The 23,670-nt window shown below is 42.2% G+C and overlaps 1 protein-coding gene across 3 annotated transcripts in view; it reads left to right on the top strand.

Annotated features, from left to right (window-relative positions):
* The window catches only part of LOC118415280 (protein bicaudal D homolog 2-like), a 41,964-nt gene that overhangs the window by 11,944 nt on the left and 6,350 nt on the right, over positions 1 to 23,670 (top strand). For 2 of the 3 annotated variants that reach the window (XM_035819765.1, XM_035819764.1), the window contains exons 2-10: positions 9,108 to 9,257; positions 10,315 to 10,506; positions 11,231 to 11,365; positions 15,101 to 15,397; positions 17,230 to 17,346; positions 18,257 to 18,427; positions 19,020 to 19,109; positions 21,350 to 21,552; positions 22,199 to 23,078. In XM_035819765.1, coding sequence (XP_035675658.1) covers positions 9,108 to 9,257; positions 10,315 to 10,506; positions 11,231 to 11,365; positions 15,101 to 15,397; positions 17,230 to 17,346; positions 18,257 to 18,427; positions 19,020 to 19,109; positions 21,350 to 21,552; positions 22,199 to 23,078 — 2,235 coding nt within the window. The remainder of the gene's footprint in view (positions 1 to 9,107; positions 9,258 to 10,314; positions 10,507 to 11,230; positions 11,366 to 15,100; positions 15,398 to 17,229; positions 17,347 to 18,256; positions 18,428 to 19,019; positions 19,110 to 21,349; positions 21,553 to 22,198; positions 23,079 to 23,670) is intronic. The other variant, XM_035819766.1, reaches the window with a different exon arrangement.

The raw sequence follows: 23,670 nt of genomic DNA, 5'->3' as shown, positions 1-23,670 counted from the left end.
GATTCAATTAGATGAAAACAAACATTTTCTAATTACTACAGATCATTAGGAGATATCAGTTTGCGCAACACTACGTTTGTAGCTTCCATCATTATGCAACGAAAAACGAAGTTTCATTACAGTGGTATGTACCAAAGTGCTGTATTTTGTCATAGAAAAAAATAATATCAGAGGTAATAAAAATGATGACGTCATAAATTCGGCCCAAAAAAAATCAGAATTAGAATTCTCTAGTGCCCATCTATCAACATTCGTTACGGCTCCATTCTTTCTTAATCTATTAATAAGAAAACAGTGGAAGGTCAAAATGCCAATTTAGCCAACCGAGATACCTTAATCGGACGTTAGTTGTTTTGTTTTTTCTTGCGACAGTTAACCATCAACTTTAATTTTCGCGATTTTACAATTCAATTTAATTTTCGCGGTTTTACAATTAAATTTAATGTTCGCGGTTTTGCAATTAAATTTAATTTTCGCGGTTTTCGCGCCCCAAGGTGGACGGCCTCCCAGCTGAGGTCTGGCGGAAACACTGCTACTACTACTACTAGTACTAGCAGAATCTCGGATTGTTATAGGTTGTCCTAGGACAGATTAGAATTGGAAAATATCTGCTATGATATGTACAATGTATTGCCTTTTGCAAACACTGTTAAATATACTCTTGACACAGACGAAAAAATCACTGCAACAAGAATTTTAGAACTTGTCAGCGTAAAAATGCGTTGACGTCAGAAATCTTTTGGCTAGAATCCCAGAAGAGAGGCATAGCTGAAATATTAACACGGACGAAACATTGAACCAAAGTGGTAATGCCAGTAGTGGCGGAAAACTGGCACCCTGGTTTGCACTAACGGTCAGTCGTTACCACTCGAAAATGACAGGAAGGGCAGTAATTATAAACGTCATAAAATGCAGTCTTGGAATGTTATCAAAATCTGGGCTATCAGCACAATTACTCGTTTTGCGGAACGGTAGTGCCAGTTCATTGATTTTATCAGGCCAGTATTTCTGGATTTTTCTTGCTCAAGGCACAACATGGCTTTCGAAGAGGCCAGTCTACCAACAGGGTGGTCTTTTGGAAATAGAATTGAAAAAAAAATGCTACAAATAGAATTTTAAGAATTCTGTGGCAAATTCCAGCTGATAATTGAGTCCCAACAATTTTTGAAATGAATTTAGAAAGTTGTGTTACAATGTGGATTGTACATCAATGTGTTAACACTACATGCACTTCAGTTTGTACTATTAATATTATTATTTTTTATTAGTTCCTTGAAAAGTCATCATGCTTTGCCTCAATTGAGGATGTCAGTTTTATCCTTTTTACTGTAAAAGTTGATATTTTGGTACTTGAATTATGTGAGTGAATTACTCATGTATAGCCTACAATTTGCCAAAACATTTTAGTGAGATTGAAGAAAAGAGAAACAACTTGCTAGGTAGCAAACTAGAATTAACTTAGTGTATAACTTATACGAATACAATGTTTTAAATCCAATATTAAGGAAACAGCAATTCAAAGCATAGATATATATTTTTGGCATTTTTTTCTCTGTCACAAGCTGTGTACATACTAATAATACACAGCATCTCTATAATTTCATATGAAAAGATCTTATCTTAAATTTTCTCCAACTCTCTTAAAATTGATCCCCGAGGGATGGGGCTTTGAACAGATTACTATTGATTTTAAGGGCTGGTATCTTTGCAGCCCATCTCTGTATCGATTTCCTATATATATAAGGCATTTATTATGGTATGTCGTATATTTTATGACCTTGAATATTTGAGAAGAAGAAAATGGAGCACTATTCGCTGGGTACTCAAGTTCATGTTCATATCTAGCTATTTGATGAGTTGACATCGTATGACATCTCTATAATAATAATATTAATAGCAGAATATTTTAGTAATTTCTACACATACCCCCCCCCCAACTTTTATAGAGTAGGGATCCTTGTCATTGTGAGTGGATCAAATAAATTTGCCTGGATATGCAGCTTGTACTGTTCAGTACAGACATGATGTGTTTTTCCATAATATGGTTCTTCAAGACATTTTTCAAGCCATGAATGGGAAACCTAAGGCATTCCTTCAATCTTTATGATCATTCCTTGAGTTAATACATATATGCACAGTTTTGCACACTCCTCTAATCATTTGGTCCAGAAATTGGAATAGGATGTTTCTAATTCATGTAGAGTCCTACATATGTCATTATATTGTCCCACTTTAATATTGATGATAAAAGCATACATGATTGTTACCATGGTACCATATAGGGAAGTATATTATATTCACAGTGGAATGATAATAAAGATCCTCACATTTTTGCCACAACTTATTACACCATAAACATATGTGGTATAAACCTTTACCATACAGTTTATATTATAGTTTTATACATACATGTATCAAAATATATGTATCATAGGTTATACAGTAATAGAAAATAAGCAATATATAGGCTTTTTTGCAATAGACATTATGCTGACAAATGTCAGCACTAGGCATAGGTACTGTAAATGCAGAAATGTTCGCGGTGGATTAATGTTCGCGGTTTTCGCGGTGACCTCTTCACCGCGAACTTAAATCCACCTCGAACATTTTTTCTATTATGGTCGTAGATTGCAGTCTATGGTGTTACCGCGAACTTAAATCCACAGCGAAAAGTCCATTTTCCCACTACCGCGAAATTAAATCCCCGCGAACTTAAATGCATTTACAGTATAAACATGTTATAGTGGTCCGTATTGTGATTATGGCATATCCTATTTTACTGTTGATACCTCGTAGGGAATCGTATCGTATATCAGAGCGGAATGATAATAAAATGCCTCCCATGCTGAGCGCTGGTCAGGGGTGGAAGTTTGAAGTATCACACGAATTTCATGTATGCAGATAGGCCATTTACAAGATACCAGTACCAATATTATTACCAAAACAAGGCTTTACCTTTTATATACTGGTCATCATCATCATCATCATACTGGTAGTCAGGTACCATATACTAATTGGCATCCTAATTTTCTACCCACGACTCATTTGTGAAGGGCTTTCATTGAGACATTTTTTGTAATGTTTGAAGATTTATTTTCTTACCTCCAAGCATCCCTAAATGACGTGGATGTTTTCTCAGTTGCAGGACCTTACAGCGGTATCGGGTATCATGTCTCCGGATATAGGCGAGATGTTTGAAATACTAGATCTAAGATATAACATGATACATTGACGTGTTAATCAAAGGAGACATGTAACCAGAGTCAGCACAGGATTCTTATATAATGGTCCTCATTAGAACGTACATGCAATTTGTTGTTGTTACTTAAATACATGAAATGCGGTAAAATTCGTTGTTACTATGTGTAAACTAATACTTGAAATACTGTAAAATTTAGAAGTGATAGAACTCTACTGATGAAATAAGAAGTACAGTACAACATACAAAATGTATTGTTCTGAAATTCATATTTCTAACTTAAATCTAAGAAACTACATTGTATGTCCAATGCAGTGCACAGGTGAATGATGTATTGCGTGCACACACACACACACACACACTCACACACACACACTCACAAACACAGACTCTCTCACTCACACACACGCACGCACGCACGCACAGACACATACACATACACATACACACACATACACATATGTTCTTTCTACATCATTGCCATTTTTCTATCATATCTTCAAGAGACAAAATAATGCATCATATGGCAGATGCTCTAGCGCTCATTTTCGACCAACCCAAATGACATCATCAGAATGCTCCCAAGTGTTGAGATTGCCCCAGACGTGCGTTGGGATGTTGTGTAGTCTGTTAGTCCAGCCCCCATCTAAAGCTCATGGCATGTGTCCAAAGCAATCTCCTCACCCAGAGAAATGTGTACACAAGCATCAGCCATGTGGAGTTTGAGTTGTATTAGCATTGACCAGGATGCAACCATGTTGAAGTACAGTCAGACATGTACATGTGGCTACCTTTACATATAAGGAGTCCTAATATCACCTGACCACATTTTGATGGCCCCCTAGATAATCTTTCGCATCGATATCGATACAAGTATTAAGATTATATAAGAATCCTAGACAGTGACACCTATGCACATAGAACTTAAGTTTTCTTCCTGTAAGTGTAACGTACAGATACCAATATATGGCATTAAAGCAGACGTGATACTAATGTCTGATAGTAATATTTACAACATAGAAAAAAATAAGCGCCCAACGGAGAAGAATTGTCCACACTTTAAAAGTTGACGTTATTACCCTAGGGCATTGAGCCTAAGGAAACCAGACAGGTCAAGTCTGTAGGGCTTATAAAAATTTCCTTCACTATTGATCCAATCAAGGAGGTTATATATAACCTCCTTGATCCAACCATGTATGGTTAATGTCATGTGCCTGATGCCAGAATTTAAGGTTTAACATCTTTACTATATTGCTATCCACAATTCTTATTAGATATGTGAGTAGTGTCATCTTAATTCTCATACAAAATGTTGTCATTTTTATAAACATTTTTGTAGACATGTGTGTCAGGAAAATATATTATATATTTTACAAAAATAAAATGCCAAATTATAAGAACCAGCCATCATAAAGATACCAAAATTATTGAAATTAATCTTGCTGATGAATGATAAAAAAGCAGGCAATTTTCTTAACCCTTAGTTTTTACTAGGCCATAAAAGAAGATCCAATATTACCATATACACAACAGTCTATCATAAATGCATGAATAAAAGATGATTTTGTTGTAAATCAGGTAAAATAGGTCAAACCCTTCCTTGGCTTTGGCCTGTTACATATCGATCATAATATACTTGGGAAGGTTCTCGCTGTTTGGAAAATGGACCACCTGCCGTCACTACCCAAGATTGCCCACCAATCATGGGTCGGCCAATCAGAGATGGGACGTTGGGTCTTGACACATCGACTTTTCAACCGGAGTGGGTCCTGGTAAATTGAAGTAAATTACATCCAAAGCTAACAAGGAAAGGAGGAAATACTTAACTGCATCATTTGGTGCGTGGATGATATACAATGTTTTTCACTAGATGATGATAAATGATGATTATGAAGTGTGAAAGGAGAGACTACACATTACAGGGTGGTTTCAGAGGAACAGATAAGGTTTTTATGTTAAGAAATCTTGTGTTGAGCCTGTCTGACTTGTGATGACTATCGAACAGACCCTTTAACCCTATTCAGACCGGGGGGGGGGCTTTTGAGGCCCGCGCTGACTTTGATGTCCTATAACGCCAGAACGGCTTACGCTAGAGCCACCAAATTTGGTGAATTTTCCTAAAATATTGTTGGCAACAATTTCACGAAGTTTGACAAATTGTCCATTTTTTCGTGTTGCCATGGCAACCGTTTGTTGACAGGCTGTTTTGCCAAAAATCACTATTTTTGGTTCTAACAATGTATTTTTCACATTTATTTGCTATATTGCAACTATTTTGTTACATAAATAAAATCTTATGTTATCTAGCATATCTTTCATAATTATATATGCATAAATTATGCTAATTTGATGACGTCATCAGCCCAAAATCCAAGATGGCGGACCGTATGACCAGATCAAGAATAACGAGCTAATTATCCCTTAAAATTTATAACTACCTGGTATTTTTTCATCAAAAACCATCTAAATGAATGAATTGAGTCTATTTCCATTGCCCTTTGTGATTATTTGTTGCAAAAAAAGTATTTTTAAAAATTCAAGGTGGTGGATATAATATGGCGGAGCCCAACTGGTATCTTAGATGTGCATGACGTCATTTTATGACGTCATTTTGACGTCATTGATGTTGCTATTGGCAACGCAAGTCGTAATAAACATTATTATTCTGTTATCTGCACTTGTTGTTACATTTTTGTAGAATAACTTGAAGTTTTCTGAGAATACCCTTTTTTCATGGGTCCGGCCAATATAATCGAATTGATGACGTCATAATTACGTCATCTTACGTCAACGTAACGTCAAACGTCAAATAATTGTCAGATATTATGTCGATATCATGTCCTAAAAATTTGGTGGCCCTACGGCACGTCGTTTTAGAGTTATAGGACTTCAAAGTGGAGGGCCTCAAAAGCCCCCCCCCGGTCCAGGGATGACCAAAAAAGCCCGGTCTGAATAGGGTTAAGCAAGAATTCATCCTAACCTTACAAACACCATTAAATTTTCATTGAACGTCTTTTGCCAAACCATGCCTCTGACATGGTAGCCTGGATACCAGACCCCAGCCCAATCTCAAAAAATATCTGTTGTGTACACGATAGGTATTTTGAGATCGGGCTGGGGTCTGGTATCCAGGCTTAGCAACATGGCTAAGAAAACCTGTCAGCAATAAAGAAATTGGGGTCAATATCTAAGCACAATGTTGAAAGCATCCAAGTCTAAGCTATAGTGAAGAAATTATTGAAGATTTCTGGTATCGGTGCTGGCCCGGTATACTATTAATATTACTACCAATGCTGGTGCTGGGCATACTACTCGTTTTATTAGTATTCTCCAAACAGATCCTACAGTAGCAAAAGCTGACAGAGGAGTGAAGCTGGCCTAGGAGTGTGTATGGGACCAAAGGCCAGAGCCCGTTTGACTCCCTTTGGCTGGCTGTACTCCTTTGCCAGCTTTGATACTATCTTAATTATGGCACCATAGGATCTGCTCAGAGATTTAGTTTTATCACATTAAATGTGTTATTAGTATTATAATTTGATATTATCTTGTTATAATTGTGAACTAAATTGCCAATCCTTCTCTGCAAATGGCTAAATGTCTGACCCAGAAGGCAGACATTATATTATTCGTAGTACATACACATGTGTGCTGTAGCAGGTAGAAAGGTACTTGAATTTCCACCTGGTCACTACAAGGACCATTACATTAACCTGTCCCACTGTATCTGTTCTTCCATCTGTTACGTCCTCAATCCTAGAGTTCCCAATCTACCTTGTTAGGAGGGAGGCGAAAAGCCATCTAACCAACAATTCATCAAATTAGATTTGCCAACACGTCCATCCAGAATCTGTTGACCTAGATTGGCATTGGAAACAACACGTACACATACGGCTAGACTCTTCATAATAGAGCTACATGTAGAAGTGGTTGCTGTGTTTTCTTGTCATGAATCTTGTCTGTCCTAACTGCAAACATTTAAGTTACAAGCAGATTTCTGTCTCGGTGCAGAGGTCTTTTCCTAGAGGCACCCTTGGGTGGTTATAAATGTTGATATTATTTGACTACAGTCTCTTTTTTCAGCCAGGTGCCAAAAATGGTAAAATAAGGTAAACTGAACAGTAATTCCCATGTGCTTATACTGATAGCATAAATAAATCCGACAGAAAAATCCTGACTGTGTTTTGATATGAAACTAAATCTAATCTAAGTTTTAAATTAAAACACTTTTTCATAGACATATTATCGCCCCTAAAATGTTATCATTGATATATTGTTATATTGTGTAAAAGTAATACTGTGTTTAGGGAAAGGTCTTGCAACTTCACCCATGTACCGTTTTACAATAAAATTTATGATGACGTTTGTCCGAATGAGTCTGACTGATTTGCCCTCTCAATTAGATTCCCTTTCCTGCCCCTGTACTGATTACATTTTACTGCAGCCTCCTCTGTACTCCTTAATTATTCATACCAGTAGATACAAGAAGCTGTCTGTTGGTACATGGCTCATCCTTTGCCATTACGGTTTTATTCCACTAGGGCAGGTTTTCAGAGTTAATGCTAAACAGGGTAGCCTGGAATCCAGCCGTATTGTGCTTTGGTCGCTCCCCTGAAGTACGCTTCCTGCCAATACGTCTGGCCTTCGTTACCATAAGAACGATCGGCATTTGAATATTCGCAGAGATTTTATGCGAGATTTCTGTTTGGCTGGTTCAAGCGCTTGTTCGAACAGGCGTTCTATTATCATCAACGACCCATCTTCTTCGAGACTATTGGAACGATCTGATAAATCAAACTTTTGCCACATGCGGTTGGCAAGAGCTCTATGCAAACATCCTTTCCATTGAGAAAAGCCTCTAAGGTCTTTGTTTGCTCGTTTTAGTGAAGAAATTCCGGGTGATTTGGTAGTTCAGGCATTATGAACGTCTGACGCGGTGGTCATGTTGATGATGATGGAACGGCTGTTCGAACGAGCACTTGAACCATCCATAATTCATCCAATCAGATGTCTCGCATAAAATCTCTGCGAATATTCAAATGCTGATCGCTCGAATGGTAACGAAGGCCAGTCGTATTGGCAGGAAGCGTACTTCAGGGGAGCGACCAAAGCACAAGGCTGGATTCCAGGCTAAAACAGGGGCCATAAACCCCTAGTAGTAGTAGCATCAAAATTTCATATACCCCATCTGTCTCAATGATCTCTTAAAGCTTAAAGTCATGGATTGTTCATGTGTATAGACTATAGTATTACAGTAGCCTGTGGAGATGTTGACATACTTTATCAGTTTATGTGAAATAAAAGTGATTGAAATGGTAGATTATAGCACAAGACATTCATAAATTGTATCTTTTGGGCTCCTTTGACAATGATGTCAAAAGCAGTGAGGTATGAAATGGGACTTACATAAGTTACAATGTAATAGCAGCTGTAGTTCTGCATCAGATTCTATACTTTTGTGTACATTTCAGATAGGAATTATTGCACTTCTCTGTAGTATTATTGTATCGTGGGATATCTATGATTGTGTTTTCAAACTAGAATTTTAGTACCGAAAATAATTTAATCAGGTTGGTAGGTCATAGGACATATCTTTTACACAACCAGTTTTTCTCACCTGCTGACTTTTCGATGTCTGTCAGACATCTTCCTCAGAGCTTCTAACTGGAGTTCTGCTTCTCGCCGCTATATGTAGCCGATGTAGGTGGCGCTTTTGCGGCGAGAACACTATCCCAAATGAGGATGAATAGAAGAAATTACTTAGTAAAAGAAAATGAAATACATGTACATAGAATAACATAGAAACTAAAATACCACAGTATAGAAGATGAAGAAAAGGTTTTGTGTCTCTAAAATGTCTAATGTTATTTCACTGCGTCACTTTGCTAACATATAGTTTTGTATGTTTCAGACCCTGGGGAAGGTGCACCTGACCCATAAGAAAGTGTCCCAGGATGGGGAGGACAGAGAGGAGACCCTGCTGAAGGAAACAGCCACCAGGGAGGCCGACCTGGTCACCAGGATAGCTGACCTGGAGGAGGATCTCAAACATGCCAAACAGGTGGGGTTGATATACATATAGAATACATGACTTGTATACAGTACAACACGGTGTATTCTGTATCACCCAAGGTACCAGCCCAACCGCGGGTAGGATTTGGCCAGAGGACAAGCCGACCCGGGGAAGGGCTGGGACTGAGGGTGATGCAGAATACACTGTGTTGTATAGTAATTTTCATAGATGTCATACCCACCCAGGAAAACACGTTTCAATGAGAAATGCACCAGAAGTTGAGAAAATTTGGTGCCCTCGAACAAAGTGTTGCAACAGTAATGTTCCAACGTCCGAACATGGTATTCGAATTTCTATGGCGCCACACTCGAAACAGTTCAGTTTTTTCGAGTGGAGCCCGTGTGATACAGCTTAGAGCCAGTCTGTTACGGAAGTTATCACCCTGTCCGGAACACCCGTATCGAACATTTTCGCGTCATTCTGTATCACGCGAGGCACCAGCCTGAGCTGCAGGAGGGCTGGCCTGAGTACTATTCTCCAATATTTGAAACAGCGGTCACTATGGAGGATGGTACGTACTCAGGCTTCAGGAGGTTGAGACAGAGAGTGATGCACAATACACTGTGTTGAATTATATTTATGTCATATACCATGCTTTAATGCCAATTGTGCCAGAAAATGTGATCTTCTTGAACAAGTAACAACAGCATTCCAATGTGCAAATCTGGTTTTGGAATAATCAATAATAGAGCTTTTGATGTTCATTGTAATGATTCTATGGAAGCCCGTGTGATAACAGTGGAGCCCCTTGAGATAAGCAAAGTTATCTCCTGGTCTAGAAGACCCGTATCAAACGTTGTATAGTGGCCTAGGTATGTCACCATATGACATAAGTCATATTCAAGTAGTCAAACTTGCATGGAGCAATTGGTCAGATGTTCCTATTAATCTGTCACCAAAACAGACATTAGTCTCACTCATTCACCCTCACTACTTGTCATGGGGGGGTAAGATGTGCATGGCTATATCACTAAAAGGAACAATATAGTCACCTGAATCTTTACAAATGTTTCTGAAACATTTCTATGACTTGTCTTACCTCCAGGTTCTGAGTAACGTCCAGTCGGAGAACGAGAGGCTGGGAGGGCTGAACCATGAGTACTGCCAGGCCATCGAGACGCTGGAGAAACAGAGGAAAGGTCTGCGAGACGAGATCAAGGAGTACAAGTTCCGAGAGGCGCGGCTCATGCAGGACTACGGAGAGCTGGAGGATGAAAACATCTCGCTACAGAAACAGGTAAGAAGGTTTTGAGTTAGGCATGCGTCCATGCGTCTTTTGGACGCACTATTCTAAAAATAGTAAGAAATTGGACGCCCTACTTTGAAGCTAGACAGCTCTTACCCTGAGGACCACATCCTCTGACAAGTATGAAATTCTGATTGACCAGGGATGCTACTAGATCACATATGTCCACAGTCTTCAACTGTGGCCAGTCTAACAGTACCTTTGCCACTCAGGAAGCTCTAGTAAGATTTTCTACAACTCCACACCATGGAAGAAGGATGAGGTGGGGATGCCCCTGGACAATACTGGCATTACCTCCAAAGGACTGTGACCTATTCTAACAGCAATGTTCTGCAAGTGCTCTTTTCTCCTGAAAACAACAGACCAAGTTTTCTTTGTTTACTCTAGTCTGTGTGTCTGTGATGAAATCCTTGAAGGGGATGTGTAGCAGTGTAGTACGATTACTACTTCTTTCTCATACTTTTAGATAAAAGTCTGATCAGCATTTGTTTGTTTGTGTTAGGTGTCTTTGCTGAAATTCTAATGGGGGATTTGTAGCAGTCTAAGTACAATTGCTTCTTTCTCTTAAATCAACATTTGTTTGTTTGTGCCAGGTGTCCGTGCTGAAGTCCTCGCAGGTTGAGTACGAGGCGCTGAAACACGAGAACAAGCGACGGATGGAGGAGACCTTGAAGCTGAAACAGATCTCTGATCAACGTTTGTTTGTTTGTGCCAGGTGTCTGTGCTGAAGTCCTCCCAGGTTGAGTACGAGGCCCTGAAACACGAGAACAAGCGACTGATGGAGGAAACAGAGCTACTGAACAGTCAGATGGAGGAAGCCATGAAGCTGAAACAGATTGCAGAGAAACAGGTAACTGGGCTGTCCACTCACAACACAAGCCTCTATAACAGACTCTACAGCAAGCATTCTCGATATTGCCTGTTTTAGGCTGATTCTATACAGTTATCTCAATACATCGATATCCATGTCCTGATTTTGTCCTACTCAGTGTCAAGCATTTGTTTCTTTTTGTTAACAAGCTTGTCCAGTACATGACCATTCTAGGTACTGAACTATGCTCACTGTAGTAGCTTCTCTTCTCCCTAAGTCAGAAACATTGAGCTTTGGCAAGTTCGACTAGCTGACTCAATGCCGAAGATGGGGTTAAGATTCTCTAGATATTGCCTTTTTCGTTGCTGATTTCATGGATGCCTTATTTTCTAAAAAGCAGAGAGCCACATAATACCTCTTCTTTTTTTTTTTGCAATATGAAATCATGGTACTAAATCCGTATTCTTTTGTCTTGCCAAAATATTACAAGTTGTTTATATTCTTCAATCTCAAAGAATCGTCATGAAAAGTTTCCAGCCAGCCAAAAATGGCAATTTTGAAATGTTGTCTGTAGAGTCTGTTGTGGAGGCTAACAATGCAAGGCCCCATGCACTATGCCTGAGCTACCTTGTCAAGTACACCATCTGTGAAGCATCATTAGCTGCACATTGTCTTGTAAAATGTCTTGCAGATTTTTTTTTGAAGTGTATGAAAGTATCACTGTTAAAAAGAGCTTCTACCATTTTGCAAAAATAACGTACTGCTATCTTGTATCCACATAGAGTGATATGAAAATTCCTTTTATATTGTGCCAATGAAGTTACGTTTTTTCTACATTTTAGTAGTATTTTTACAAAGTCGCTAGCCATACTTTAAAAGGTCCCCCTCCCCAAGCGAATCCTTGCTTGTGGCAGTAACGGTGCATGTTCTGTGTTTCTGTCCCGTTTTTGGCTCCCGGATTCCGCATTAACAGGGAATCCTCCATGCTGGCAGCCCACCTGCAAATGTATGTAGATCAGGAGTTTTCCATTCGACTCCTTTAGTTGCCGTGTTCCCTTGTGTCAGGGCTCAAAATGCCTACACATACATGTACAACCAATGAATGTTGTATGTGCATGTAGTCATCTGTAGTAAGGAATGAATATTCAATTTTGCATATTTGCAGAAAGACTTTCCAAATTTTAGATAGAATTTTGACAACTCCCAATACATATATTACAGGTAGCCTGGGTTCTATCCTTGTTATGAGAGCTCCAATAAACTACCAATAGGATAGCACCCAGGCTATGGTACAGCTAACAGATAAAAGTATTTCGAGCCTTGACAGTCTCTAACATGCCCCTCCTTCTCCCAACTGATTAGAACCTTTTGTCAAGGTAAAACTAAAATAAAATCCTATCCTTCTCCTGGCTTATTGCTGGTGTCGCTTGCAACGCAATGCGAAGCATAAGCTGTATGGCGTTTTGTCTTGTGGCACATTTTTTAGGGCTTGAAGCAGAGAAAAACACTTGTTTTTGTTTTGATGCTGTCTATGTTGCTGGCTGAATTGTTCAGAGAGCTTTATATGTGAGAGCTGAGCTTAGGTCTAGCAATTCTGTATGGATTAACTTTTCAGCTATAGCCTTATGTGCTCTATCACACATCTTTATTTCTGTCCCTTCATGTTGGGCCTTGCCCTTTTCACCTCCATGCTATCCTTCCCCACTGCTCTTTGTACCACCCAAGTTAGTCACATTTCCAAACCTGGCCGGGCTTTTTGGTGAAAACAAAGAATAGAAATGTTTACGCAAAATATGCCTATGACTATTCTCTTTATGTCTTGTGTAGTTTGTTGTCTTTTAGAGTTTTCGTTCCTGAAAGCTGCCTGCAGCTGGCTGGGTCCAGGTTTGGAAATGTGACGTAGGCCTTAGTTGTAGATAGTCTAACATGTCGTGGACCTCTTTCTTGTCCTGTTTTTCAACTTTTTTGTGTATATGTTGGGTTGACGGGGTATGCGTGTATGTATGTTACATTTGTACTACTACTAGTACTAACCTCTGGAGTTAAAAACTGATACTCCACCGCATTGGCTCTTTTCGGTGACAATCGACAGCTCTCATGCTTAAGAAAAGGAAGATTTTGAAGTTCAAAACTCAAACACATTTTTCACAGAAAATCAGCTAATAAAGTACTTGAATTCATGTAAGTTTAGGAATGTTACAAAGAAAATTGTGAAAAAAATTAGCTGCAAATTGAGGCGTTTCTAGCTATTTCGAGCTATGTTTTACGCGGGAAGATGCCAGTTCGTAGACTGATTGTCCGTGTTACAAACCTGTTGACCGTGCGCAGCAAGAGTTAATCTTGGAAGCTGTCTGTCTTTGTCACCTACTTGGGTCAACGACCTCTCCCGAATTCTTCCATCGCTCATTCCCTGCATGCTCTCTTTGGGACGGTGAGGTTTTGCCGAAGGTGGGTGGAACCTGTCTTCCCACTAGCAGGGAAACTCCGCTTTTTTTCTTATCCTTCCACGGAGAAACAAAATCGCTTTGCACCAAGGCATGCTGAAAGCAGATCTGCTTCTTGTGTCTGGTATTGCCTGCAAACGTTGGGCTGAATAAATCTAAGACAGCATGTTTGCTCCCTTAAATCTATCTCAGACTATGTTTTGTATAGGCAGCTTAACCGTCCTTCGGCATAACACACCAGCTTCGCAGGCACGCAGTTGTATTTACACCGAATGACCTGTTACATGTCAGCTTTGCTGGTTTTGCTCCAGGCTTCCTTGAATTTGGCACATTGCTGCAAAGAGAAGTTATTTTGTCGATAAAACACAACGATGAAAGAATGTTGTTGTGTTCAAATTGGATTTTCCGTATACTGAACTGAGACTGAGTTTGGTTGGCTTGAGAAAATACGTTCCGTTTCCTGCAATATCCATTATCATTATAAGTTTCATACTTAGTTTCTTTTGTAGTTATAAGATTCCCATACATGTATGTGTCTACAAATGTAGCTTGACTGTTTATACTGAAGGTCTGTCCAAAATTGTGCTTTGCACTGTGCAGTGTACCTTTGGGACTACATTATGCATGCATGTGCTGCTTGGGTCCCGTGTGCTACTGGCTGAGAGTTGGACACATTTTAGTGCATGGCTTACTGTACATGCACCTTACTTAAGATCTTAGAGCCTCCAGTAGTGTCTACTAGTTGGCAACTGAGATAAAAGAGTATCTCTAGTAGTTGAGGATACGTGTATTCTGCTCCACCTCATAGACACACCTGTCGAAGTCACACTTGCATGTTCACTTACCAGAAAAGAAAGTATGAAAGAGATTCTTGTTTGGTGGGTTATTGTTCTTTCCCTTAACATCCTGTCCCATGGCTTTCCCTGCACACACACAAACACAACTACAAGACTATCATTTATAACAATATACATTTATTGTTACAGTATCAGTGTTCTAGCCAGCCTGAATTTTTTTTTCCCGGCATTTTGAATGGAAATCCTGTCGAGGGTGGAAGGCGCAACAATCCAAGGGCGTTATTGAAATCAAGACCCTCTGAAACACTATTTCCTGCATATTGAGGGGCAGATTTTTGCTGGTAGAGTAGACTCAGCTTGGTTCAACGGCATCTGTGCTAAATTTCTGGAGATCTTTGCAAAATATCATTACATGCTGATTTTCGTCCGAAATGGGCAAAATTTTTGTCTGTCCCCAGCTGCAAAAATTCGGCTGGCTAGAACCCTGCGTTACATGTTGTACTTAAAGTGCCTCTCCATCTTTCCTTGGGCAGCTTGAAGAAGCCCTGACCACCCTGAAGGAGGAGAGGGAACAGAAGCTGAGCCTGCGCCGCGAGCTCAACTCCCTCATGAGCATCGACTCCTTCTCCAGCTGGAGTCACGACACTCTCGGTGCCCTCAATCTCACCTACGACAACGACAAGGCCGCCGCCGCCGCCGCTGCGGGCAGTCGGGGGGACGGTGGCCACGAGGAGACCAACGGTGCCAAGCCGGGGCCCAGCCTCGTCTCAGACCTCCTCAGCGAACTTCACATGTCGGAGATCCAGAAGCTGAAGCAGCAGTTGAAGCAGGTGAGTTGTTGTTGTTGTTGTTGTTTACCACGAGGAGACCAACGGTGCCAAGCCGGGGCCCAGCCTCGTCTCAGACCTCCTCAGCGAACTTCACATGTCGGAGATCCAGAAGCTGAAGCAGCAGTTGAAGCAGGTGAGTTGTTGTTGTTGTTGTTGTTATTGTTTACCATTAGGAGACTAACGGTGCCAAGCCGGGGCCCAGCCTCGTCTCAGACCTCCTCAGCGAACTTCACATGTCGGAGATCCAGAAGCTGAAACAGCAGTTGAAGCAGGTGAGTTGTTGTTGTTGTTGTTGTTGTTTACCACGAGGAGACCAACGGTGCCAAGCCGGGGCCCAGTCTCGTCTCAGACCTCCTCAGCGAACTTCACATGTCGGAGATCCAGAAGCTGAAGCAGCAGTTGAAGCAGGTGAGTTGTTGTTGTTGTTATTTACCACGAGGAGACCAACGGTGCCAAGCCGGGGCCCAGCCTCGTCTCAGACCTCCTCAGCGAACTTCACATGTCGGAGATCCAGAAGCTGAAGCAGCAGTTGAAGCAGGTGAGTTGTTGTTGTTGTTGTTGTTGTTGTTTACCACGAGGAGACCAACGGTGCCAAGCCGGGGCCCAGCCTCGTCTCAGACCTCCTCAGCGAACTTCACATGTCGGAGATCCAGAAGCTGAAGCAGCAGTTGAAGCAGGTGAGTTGTTGTTGTTGTTGTTGTTATTGTTTACCACGAGGAGACTAACGGTGCCAAGCCGGGGCCCAGCCTCGTCTCAGACCTCCTCAGCGAACTTCACATGTCGGAGATCCAGAAGCTGAAGCAGCAGTTGAAGCAGGTGAGTTGTTGTTGTTGTTGTTGTTGTTGTTGTTTACCACGAGGAGACCAACGGTGCCAGGCCGGGGCCCAGCCTCGTCTCAGACCTCCTCAGCGAACTTCACATGTCGGAGATCCAGAAGCTGAAGCAGCAGTTGAAGCAGGTGAGTTGTTGTTGTTGTTGTTGTTTACCACGAGGAGACCAACGGTGCCAAGCCGGGGCCCAGCCTCGTCTCAGACCTCCTCAGCGAACTTCACATGTCGGAGATCCAGAAGCTGAAGCAGCAGTTGAAGCAGGTGAGTTGTTGTTGTTGTTGTTTACCACGAGGAGACCAACGGTGCCAAGCCGGGGCCCAGTCTCGTCTCAGACCTCCTCAGCGAACTTCACATGTCGGAGATCCAGAAGCTGAAGCAGCAGTTGAAGCAGGTGAGTTGTTGTTGTTGTTGTTGTTATTGTTTACCACGAGGAGACCAACGGTGCCAAGCCGGGGCCCAGCCTCGTCTCAGACCTCCTCAGCGAACTTCACATGTCGGAGATCCAGAAGCTGAAGCATCAGTTGAAGCAGGTGAGTTGTTACCTTGTAGTGCGTTGTGGTACGTAGGTCAGCAAGTGTCGTATGGGCTGCACAAGTCACCTCCTCGAACACAGGCCCCCCATTTTACGTCCCTTCCGAAAGACAGTTCAGTCCTCATCCCAGGACATGGACTAGGGTCACGTGAGTTACCAACGAGTTGCATATACATTTGTAGGAGCTCAACTGTGAGGTCGCTGCCAGTTGAGCTACAGGGACATGCCTTAAAGTTGAGGCAGGTGAGTGGAAACCTGCATTCTAGATCCTTGAATGCTTCAATTTCCCATTGTAACGGCAACATCACAAGGACTTGTCTGGCACCAAATCTCCAGCTCAATGTTTAATTGACAAGGGCTACAAAAATACATATGTATACAGTTGTCATACAACACTTACAAGTGACAGAAAGAAAATCAGATGGATTGTGGGGTTTTAAATGATGTCATGATATGCAAATTTCCCCCAGGTTGAGATGGAGAAGGCGGCCCTGATGAAGACTTTGCAGGAGTCTCAGCAGAAACTGTCCGAGCAGGACTTAAAGATGTCTGAGATGACTGCGGAGATCGAAGGCACCAAGAAAAAGGTAAGACACGCAGGCCCCTCCTTTTTTTTACGTCTTTTGCTCTGAGATACATGTACGGTAACACATTTTAGTTGCAAGGGGTACTTGAAGTCATACCATACTTGTATGTATCATACCTGATCTATTCTTCTTGCTGCCTTGGGCTGGCCAGCCATCAGCCAATCAGGTACTACCCCTCCTGTTGTTGAAGGGAAGGTTATCAGCCAATCACGTCGTCGTCTGCAGTCAAGAGTCAATGTGATTGGCTGATATCTTTCTCTCCAATAGCAGAAGGAAACAAAGATATCACAGACACAAAACTTTTAAACTGCCAATGCTATATGTGCAGTTGTTCCTCCACTACTTTGCCATTAGATTATAAAGCAAAGAATAGTTGCAGGCAAAATTGAGTACCCTACGTCATGGTACATAACTCTCATATACTCTAAATAGTAACTATTATGTGGAATGATAAGAACACCCCCCCCCCCCCCCACACACACACAACTACACAGGTTGACCATGAGAGCAAAGAAATGTTGCAGGCAAAATTGAGTACCCTACGTCATGGTACATAACCCTCATATACTCTAGATAGTACTGAACTGTTAACTATTATGTGGAATGATAAGAGTCATCGGATTTCCCAATGTTGAAATTGAGTACTCTAGAGAATGATCCATTTCTCTCATATATGCTTTATAGTAAATATATGCTAGATAATAACTGTTACCCAATGATATTATGTGGAATGATAAGAGTCGTCCCCCCCACAATTTTACAGGTTGATCACGAGAGCAAAGAAATGTTGCAGGCGAAATTGAGGACCCTACGTCATAGTACATACTAGTAACTCTTATATACTCTTGATAGTACTGAACTGTTAACTATCATGTGGAATGATAAGAGTCGTCCCCCCACAATTTTACAGGTTGACCACGAGAGCAAAGAAATGTTGCAGGCGAAATTGAGGACCCTGGAGTCAGAGCTGAAGATGTTTCAGGAGAGTCAGGAAGACGAGGACAGGAGACACAAGTCCAGGTTCAGCGAGATGCAAGCTCAGATGTCTGCTCTGAACAAGAGGAACATCGAAGCAAGACAGGTAACCATGCCACGTTCATCTACGTAGTATCATACATGTAACTTACTGGTCCAAAATGTTTGTACCCAACAAACTTCAACAAACAGAAAGAAGTCTCGGCCCTAAAGTATACTCGCTTTTTCAAGCATATACACACGCACTATTGCCATAATGCTTACTGTAATAGTCGTCGTCTACAGTTCGACCGAGATGCGAGTTTGCACAGCATATGTCTTTACACTTGTCACGATACTGGACACACAGCACAGTGTGCACTCTCCTTAGCCGTTTCTCTGTGTTGTTTATGATAACTTGCACTTTTAGATGGCAAACAAATGCACTGCTTTGCAAGCTCTGCCACTACTACTACTACGTTCTCTTTGTATTAAACTTGCTGCACGATCAACCTCAAAGAAGCCGAATTTTGGAACTTTATGGTCCCTTTGTGTAATGCAAAGATACAAAAAGAGGTTTAAAGGCATCTGTCGACAGGTCCCATTGCCACTGAAAGAAGCCAATACAAATTATTAAGACAGAAGTTTAAGGAAATACTTGAGACGTCCAACTGGTCTGTAAAGATTCCTTGAGGGGTTTCTCTCTCGTCCTCTATCAGGAGTGGGGTTTGAGGCAGTCCGCATCCGTCATTCATGGGTTGGAGGCTCAAGTCTCGCAACTCCACAGACAAATGCTTGAAAGATTACAGGTCAGGACCGTTAATAATTAGCTCGTCATGGAAGATGCTTTCAACATTTAAAGAGCTTTTCTCATCCAGTAACTTGGCTTGTGTAGACGTTTTTTGTTAGTATCACCGCCGCCGCCGCTATCACAGCCCCTGCACCTCAGGTAGATACGCCAAGCCTTGCTTTGGTAAAGAGAATGTTGGTTCTTTACTGCACTAACATAAATGTGGCTCAACATTTGCCCACAGCAAAATTGTGATGATATCGGGCCATGGTCAAAGCTTTGCTGGCCAATATTGCTTTATATGTACCAGTACAAACTTCCTTCACTCAGTGCCCTTACGCTTACAAATGTATCTGGCTTATTGCTTGACCCTCTCCATGAATGCGTTTAACTCTATGTTTGCTTAAAATTGTACATGACATGTGCATTCTTGCTGTGAAAATTTTTGTCTTGCATTCACTTAGGGCTTCGGCATTTGAAATGTTTTACCACTCACTGTTTTCACCCCCTGCTACTAATGTCAAACCAGAGAAATGTACCAAATTCTAGACCCTTTTCTGTGAGCTGGAGTGTCATGAACAAAAGTTTACCTGTCCTGTCCTTGCCTGTACTTTTGTTTACCGTTCAGCCTTCCCCCCGTCTAACCGTGAGCAAGAGAACTGCCAGGTTACCAAGCATTTGGTTTGTCGTTCGGTCAAGCAGAATGTGCAGCATACATACTAGTGCATCACATGCTCAGTTAACGATGATTTTACCTTTTCTTTTCTGGTTTGTTTCCTAGCACATTTCAATTGGTGAAATGGTGTGATGTTTAAGTAACGAGTACAAGTCATGATCTAAGGCAGACCCAACATGCAATACTTATTCAAGTTTTGTCTTGCATTTGCTACTCTTTTTCAACAACTAGGCCAACTCCATTCATTGATACTTTCTTCCTCAACTGTTACATGAAACAGTTGAAATGTTGTGATCGTTTCCTGCAAATGAGAGATCTAGGGCAATAAGAACAGTACAACCTCGATTATTAGAACCTCCAATTTATCAGGAAGCCACTATTGGATGCAGAAATTCCAACATCTTGTAAGACTGCCTACTTGATTCAAGGAACCCAGATGAACTGTGTTTCTTCAATGTTGTACCATGATTCCTTGCTACCACAGGCAACAAACTGTTGTTAACTAGCCTGGGTACCATCCAGGAAGTAGTTCTCTCCAAACTTAGTTTATTAAACATTATATAGAGTTGTTTTTCTCCTGTTCCATTTAGAAACTTCAACATCTCTAATACCTGGAGTATTTGATTCTCGTCCAAAATTTTTAACAAGGGCGCTGACTGGTGCCTAACCAGACACACAAGACACTTGAAAATTATGGTTAAATTGATCGCTGTATTCGAACAGGTGTTGGAATTCCTGTTTACAACACCTGTTCGACAGAGCGCTCTAAAAGTATAAATCATTCCTTAATTCGTTCATTAACTGACGTCAACACCAAAAGATTTGAATGTACATTGCCACGGATGGGTAGCAGAAGCGAACATGGGAGCAAACTACTACCCGGATGGTACCCAGGCTAGTTGTTAACCGGAATGATATGAAAAGTTAATTATTGTACATTTGTACCACACTGATTTGTTGTATGACTACGCTACATGGAAGTGACATTGAGTTTTTCAAACATTTGCACGATAAAAGACAAGACTAGTAGCTGGTGAACTAGACCCTACAGTTTTAGCCTGGTCTTTAAAATGGTTAATCCGTTGATGTTATATGTAAGCATTTTCTAACGAGTACTGTTTAATTTCTTTCAATGAATTGGCAGTCCAGCCCAATTCCTCTAGTTATCTTGAAAAAGATTGCATTGATCCAAAAGCTGTCTGATAGCCGAGGTTCTATTGTAGACATTCTTCCTAATCCGCAGCCAGAACATACATTTCAAGCTTGACCTGAGGCTCTTTGTTGTCTTTTCTGGTTTCTAAGTCTGTCTCTACTTATGCATGTACATGTAGTTGTAAAGAGTGCATTGATACAGAGGGAGACATAGAAATACAGAAAACACACACAAAACAAGCCTGACCAATACATCTGCTTGGAATTTAGGTGACTCCAGTGACTGCATTTCATATATGAATTGGTCCCCAGCCATCCCCCCAAACTGGCATGCATGCGTGCCGACTCCAGTTGTTATACATTACAGCAATGCCGTTTTAGTGCTGAAGTCACGACAAATCTGACAGTTTTCTCACTTCTGTCCCAAACAGACCATCCGCCAGCTGGAGGACAGGCTGTGTTCGACGAGCGAGCTGGCTAGCGAGGGCCAGAGCAGCATCAACATGACACAGGACGAGCTGGTGACGGTTAGCGAGGAGCTCGCACAACTGTACCACCACATCTGCATGGTGAACGGGGAGACGCCCAGCAGGATCATGCTGGATCACATGAGAACTGCCAAGGGAGCCAGAAGGTACAGTGTCATACTTGTGTCTATGGGGGAAATTTGGGGACCGTCAAAAAGCAGTCATCTTGAGGTGAATGTCGTCTTGTGCAAGTGGTCATTAGATCAAGTTTGACTGTATAGTAGAACAGTCAACTGCATTTATACCGAAAGGTGTCAGACATGTCTTACAATATTCTTGACTGCAACCCTTTCTAATAGCACTGCAACTTAGAGGAGTGACAGTAGCAGATATTTGAACATTGTATGTGTGTGTATTTGTGTGTGTGTGTCTGTCTGTGTGTTCGTGTACTTGTTCGTATGTATGTGGTATTGCATGTTTTTAGGTATGTCAGTGACAGTAGGTACAATTTATGCCTTTGGAGAAATTTCCGGTAGGCAGAGATTGATTCACAAACTTTTTTCTTCCTAGTTGTGTCCCACAGGAACAGTAAAAAGAAGGAGAGAATTTATTCGTGTATATCTTTCAACAAATACTACACTGAAAGTGATGTGTCAACATCTGCACATTGACATTCACCAAGAACTGTTAAATTTTTTTTGTCTTTTCAACTTGTACAAGTGTTTATGCATTATCTTTATATGCTTAGTACAAATGTAGATTTATGTAAAAAGAGATCATAAGCTTAAGGCTGACGTTCTATTTGTCCTGCAGGAACAGTATGAAGAAGGAGAGAAAAAGTCACGGTCACAGGTTGAGAGCGGGATCGATGCCCATCCTCTCATCCCGTAACGGTCACGGCAGGCAGACCAGCCCCACGCTGGCCCGCAGAAACAGCATGGCGGAGATCAGGCCTTCCGGCCTCAGCACGCCCGACCCCGCAGCGCACCGACGAAGAGGCACCGACTCCCCTCCGTCCAGCCCCGAGAGCCCCACGTCCGAGACGGGACCCGAGGGGGCCGCCGCACAGAACGGGGAGGTCAAGGGAGACCCCACCACGTGCTACAACTTGCTGCAAACCGTCAGGGACCAGATTAGGCACCTCAAGCGTGCAATCGACCACATGGTGGAGGTTGCGCGCCAGCGGTCGCCAGTGGATTCCTCGGATGCGATGGACAAGGCCGAGCTGCAGGAACAGGTGCTGAAGCTGAAATCCCTCCTCAGCGCGAAACGCGAACAGATCGCCACGCTACGCACGGTGCTGAAGGCGAACAAACAGACGGCCGAGGTGGCGCTCGCCAACCTCAAGAGCAAATACGAGTCGGAGAAGTCCATGGTCCACGAGACCATGATGAAGCTTCGTCAGGAACTCAAGGCCCTCAAGGAAGATGCGGCCACTTTCTCTTCCTTGCGAGCAATGTTCGCGAGTCGCTGCGACGAGTACGTGAGCCAGCTGGACGAGATGCAGAGGCAGCTGGCGGCCGCGGAGGACGAGAAGAAGACGCTCAACTCCCTGCTGCGCATGGCCATACAGCAGAAACTGGCGCTCACACAGAGACTGGAGGACCTGGAGTTCGACCGCGAGCAGACCAATCGCGTCAAGAGGTCCAGCTCCATGCGGATGTCGTCGCGATACGGCGGCACCACCACCAAAGTAAGTCCGAGGGGCAGGCAACCCTCAATGAGGCATAGAGACCACCACCGCGACGGTGGGGCGGGGGCGGGGTTGGGGGGTTCTCACCACTTTGGAGGGGCTACATATCGGCCAGGAGGGGCCACAAACCACTAAAACGGCCCCACTGTTCCGTGCTTGTAGCATGGAGACAACAGTGTTGCATGTGTAGGCCGACTGTGCGAATAGCTGCTCGGGGCTAGACGGAGGGAGGGTGCTGAGTTAATCTGTAATAATCTCAGCTGCTCACAGCTTCCTTTCAACATGTTCCCGAAGCTCGGCGTGCCTGTCGAATGCAGGACTGAGACTGTACAGAACATACAGAGGTAACCAGCTCTGTACAATGGGATTCGCTAATGCTCGTACCCCAGGGTATTTGGCTACGTAGTAAGGGAAAGTCAAGTCGACCCCCTTGCCCCCAACGTGAACTGTGCAACAGGTAGGGGCCATGTCAGGGTAAGCTAGTGAGTGTCTGCCTATCTTCCTCCTAGCCATTACCAAAAAAAGTTGACAAAATTTGTTAAAACAACAAATGTTTGAATATGCCAAACATGCAAAACCAAGGTTAACTAAG

This window comes from Branchiostoma floridae, chromosome 5 (assembly GCF_000003815.2).
Source record: "Branchiostoma floridae strain S238N-H82 chromosome 5, Bfl_VNyyK, whole genome shotgun sequence".
Classification (NCBI taxonomy): Eukaryota; Metazoa; Chordata; class Leptocardii; order Amphioxiformes; family Branchiostomatidae; genus Branchiostoma; species Branchiostoma floridae.
The sequence above is the reverse complement of the archived record's forward strand: the minus strand, read 5'-3'. Positions and strand labels throughout refer to the sequence as shown.